Raw genomic sequence first — 3,708 nt, 5'->3', positions numbered from 1 at the left:
GGTCTAGTTTCATGTTCCTCGGCAAAACCAGATCGTTATTATGGTTCATTTCAAATTTTGTTGCAAATATTCAAATACCCAAATTTTTTCATTTAAGTTGGGTACATTCACGACTACTAGTCCAATTTCAAATGTATAAATTTAAAATGAAAAAAAAAAGAGTTGATTATACAAAGATAAATTTTCATGAACAAGTGGTGTGTAGCATGTTACTCATTTGTCGGTAAACAAAAAGTACACAGAAATCACTATATAAGAACAGACCAAGCATAAGGCATCAAAGTGACATTTTTCTATCTTCTCACTCTATTTTCTTACATTATCCCATCCCTATCTCTAATCAGCATCGTCTTCTCAGATACAATGGGTCTTACCTTGCGTTTGTTTACTACTCTTTTCATGGTGGTGATGCTTCTCGTGGCCGGTGGTGAGTTATTTATATATCTTCTTCTCCTTCTTCTACTATTTGTACTCTTTTCTAATAGTGAAACTTTAGAGTTTGATTATTATAGCCTATTTTTCTTTGCACACGCATTTGTATATAGATACTTTTGTTGATGGCTGGTGTTGTATGCATGCATAATTGTACACAGGAATTGGTGCAGCAGAAGGTAGGACATGTGAGTCACAGAGCCACAAGTTCAAGGGTACATGCGTGAGCGAGTCCAACTGTGCAAATGTTTGCAAGAATGAGGGCTTTCCGGGCGGTGACTGCAGGGGCTTCCGTCGCCGTTGTTTCTGCACCCGACACTGTTAAACAAGCTGTACTGGATATGCAAGCTAGCTAATTAAGGGAGTATGTTCGTTTGCAGCAAGATCTCTACTTGTTTATCATCTTGCTTTTTCTCACTGTAGTGTATTTCTTAATGTTGTGTTGTTGTCTTAGACTTCAAATAAAGTTGTTGGATCATGTATGCTGTAGCTGTGTGTTTAACTTTGCTTTCTCCTTGTCAATGTTGAAATAACGTTACTCCCTGTCCTAATTTTACCTGTTCAGTTAATTTATACTCTTTTGTCCATTTTGATCTCGGAAATGCTTTGAATCATTTCTTTACTTTGGCACACTGATAAAGGGTTGAAAAGAACAGATCAATATTTGTTTGTATGTCTCATAAAATACGTCACTTCTGAAAAAAAAATTATTTCAAAAAATGTCCCTTGAAAAAAGTTACAGTTATACCAGTTTAAAGTAATAGGGTCGGCCCAATAAAATATATTATTTTAACGAGTTTATTACTTAGCTGGAGTAAAAAATATACAGGTTCATTATGTCGGGATCGGAGAAAAATATTAATTTGACGAGTTTATTATTTCATCGATTATTATTTTATCGAGATTTAACTGTAATGAAACTTAGTTTACTTTTATTGCCAAAATTTCAAATTCTCAATATAGTGACCTAATATTCTTTTAAAACCCCACTTTTTAGATAACAAACCGTAATTTTTATCTCAAAAAAGCTACCGTTAATCACCTTTTTGAAATATAAAAGAGATTTTTGCCTACTATACTACAAATTTGAAATTTCAGCCAACAAATTATAAAAACCGATAAAATTCAGTCACACCTGTTACCTATATGCTATATAGTTTACTCACTTAATTATAATATTTTTTTTTTGAAACTATTATAATGTTATTTCAAAGATGCCACTTGGGTTTAAATATATTATAACTACATATAATTAAATAATATATTTTTTTGACGTAAAATAATATTTATTTATTCTAAACGTTTATCAAGTTCAATTTTTGGCACAGCTATTTTAACAAGCTTAATTAATAACCATCCGTATTACTATTTTAATTCAGACTTCATGCTTCGCACTTATCTTCCGCTAAATAATTGAGGGAGGGCTTATCACATCTTAGGATGGATAACGGTTTATATTCGGGCACTTTTGCTACCAAAGTAGAGATTTTTTTTGTAAAATTTAGAGAAGTTAGTTAATTTGATTAATCAAATAGAGTTAAATATAACTTTTATATTAAAATATACTAATTTATAAACCGTGCAAAATATAGGCGGGTTTAATATTATTTTAAAATATATTTTTTATTAAATTTATTGAGATTTTAATTATTTTTTATAAATTTTTATTTTTGTTTTCAGATTATTCTGTTAATTCCAATAAAATTCTAATATAAATAATAAATTTAAATATAATTGTAGATTATAATTTATTTGGTAACTAAATGTTAAAAGTTAGTTCATGTATGATTATAATGAGCCTAAGCAAAATATTAAGTGTATTGATGTTAAATCGAAGATGAACGGATGTAGAGTACAGAATCTTTAACAAATCAAACAAAATTTTATGTCATAAAACCTTTTTCACAGCAATGTCATAAATCTAAATACAGTGAAAACTCTTTAAATTAATACTCGTTAAATTAATAAACTCTCTAAAATAATAAATTTGTCCAGTCCCGATTTAGGTCAATGTAAAAAATTGAAAAACTCGATAAAATAATAAGATAATAATTTTTCGGGAAATCCCTTTATAGTTTTCAGTCCCAAGAAAATCATAAATTAATAATTTATAGGAATTGAAAAAATATATTACACCTTATTGAAATATGATTCAATAGTTATTGTTTTATTTTAAAGTTCAAGTCTATTTGGAGCTCATCTCTGACTTTTTTTATTGCATCCAATAACTCAGGTGTTGTATTTTTGTATTGTATCATAAGTTGTGAAGTTTATTCGACGCCATAAGAGCTTCCTTTCTCGTAACATGCTCCAAAGAATCATCTTCGCCGTCATCATTCGTATTGTCCTCAATGATAGTACCCACAATATCTTCTAAACTCTGAAACTCAGAACATGCTTCATTTTCACCTGGTAGTTCATTAGATTGTTGATATCCATCTTATTACGATAGCCACATTGATTGATCATAGTCTTGAGGTCTTGAGTTTCTTCATCAAAAGTGGGTTCATCAAAAGTGCCAAACTTGTTTGAGAATATATTAAACACATTCATTAATCTTGTTTACATTAATTATACAGTACAACTTCAAAAGTCATTGTTAATTTTTCAAGGTTACTAATTACGTTGAATCCCAAGATTCGTTGATTCTAAGAGGTATGTACATTATAATAGGTTAAAAACTCTTTAAATTAATAACTATTAATTTATCGATAAATTAATAACTCTCTAAATTAATAAATTTCTCCGGTCCCGACATTATTAATTTATAGAGTTTTTACTATATAAGTAAAAAGATATCTCTAGGGTATGGTACCTAACCGATAATTAATATTTAGCGTATATATCCTCATCAACAAGCATACATTTTTAACGGCTAATCTATTATATAAATAATACAATATAAAATTTTAATTAACAAATTTAGTCACAAATACTTTAATTAAAATTCATAATAAATTTATTTCACTCATTAATACTAATTCATTATTACGTATGTAATACTTATATTTATATTTAACTTATTACTATATAACAAAATTTTATCATTAATACTTTCATTATAAATACACATGTTTAACTCATTAATGCATATATCTTCTATATATAAGTCATTATTATATATTTGATATTAAATACATATATAATTTTTAAACAAAAGATTTGTATCATCATATAGATGATAAGCTCTTACATTAATATCTGTATCATTTTTATTTCATCTCATCACTCTTTTTTAAAATCTATTAGTTGTTGCATATTTAATATGCAATTAGC

The 3,708-nt window shown here is 27.9% G+C and overlaps 1 protein-coding gene across 1 annotated transcript; it reads left to right on the top strand.

Annotated features, from left to right (window-relative positions):
• The first annotated feature begins 267 nt into the window (after positions 1-267).
• Positions 268-983, top strand: LOC141724842 (defensin-like protein 1). Its single transcript, XM_074527129.1, has 2 exons — positions 268-427; positions 594-983. The coding sequence occupies exons 1-2, from the start codon at positions 364-366 to the stop codon at positions 755-757; spliced, it is 228 nt and encodes a 75-aa protein (XP_074383230.1). The 5' UTR covers positions 268-363; the 3' UTR covers positions 758-983.
• The last annotated feature ends 2,725 nt before the right edge of the window (positions 984-3,708 follow it).

The sequence above is a fragment of the Apium graveolens genome, chromosome 5, assembly GCF_009905375.1.
Source record: "Apium graveolens cultivar Ventura chromosome 5, ASM990537v1, whole genome shotgun sequence".
Classification (NCBI taxonomy): Eukaryota; Viridiplantae; Streptophyta; class Magnoliopsida; order Apiales; family Apiaceae; genus Apium; species Apium graveolens.
Note: the sequence above shows the minus strand (reverse complement) of the source record. Positions and strands in the feature narration are given on the sequence as shown.

Excerpts from the sequence above, each read along its gene's own strand:
- LOC141724842 (XM_074527129.1), top strand. The coding sequence starts at position 364 with ATGGGTCTTACCTTGCGTTTGTTTACTACTCTTTTCATGGTGGTGATG. Across the intron at positions 428-593 it reads GATGCTTCTCGTGGCCGGTG|GAATTGGTGCAGCAGAAGGT; the intron begins GTGAGTTATTTA and ends AATTGTACACAG.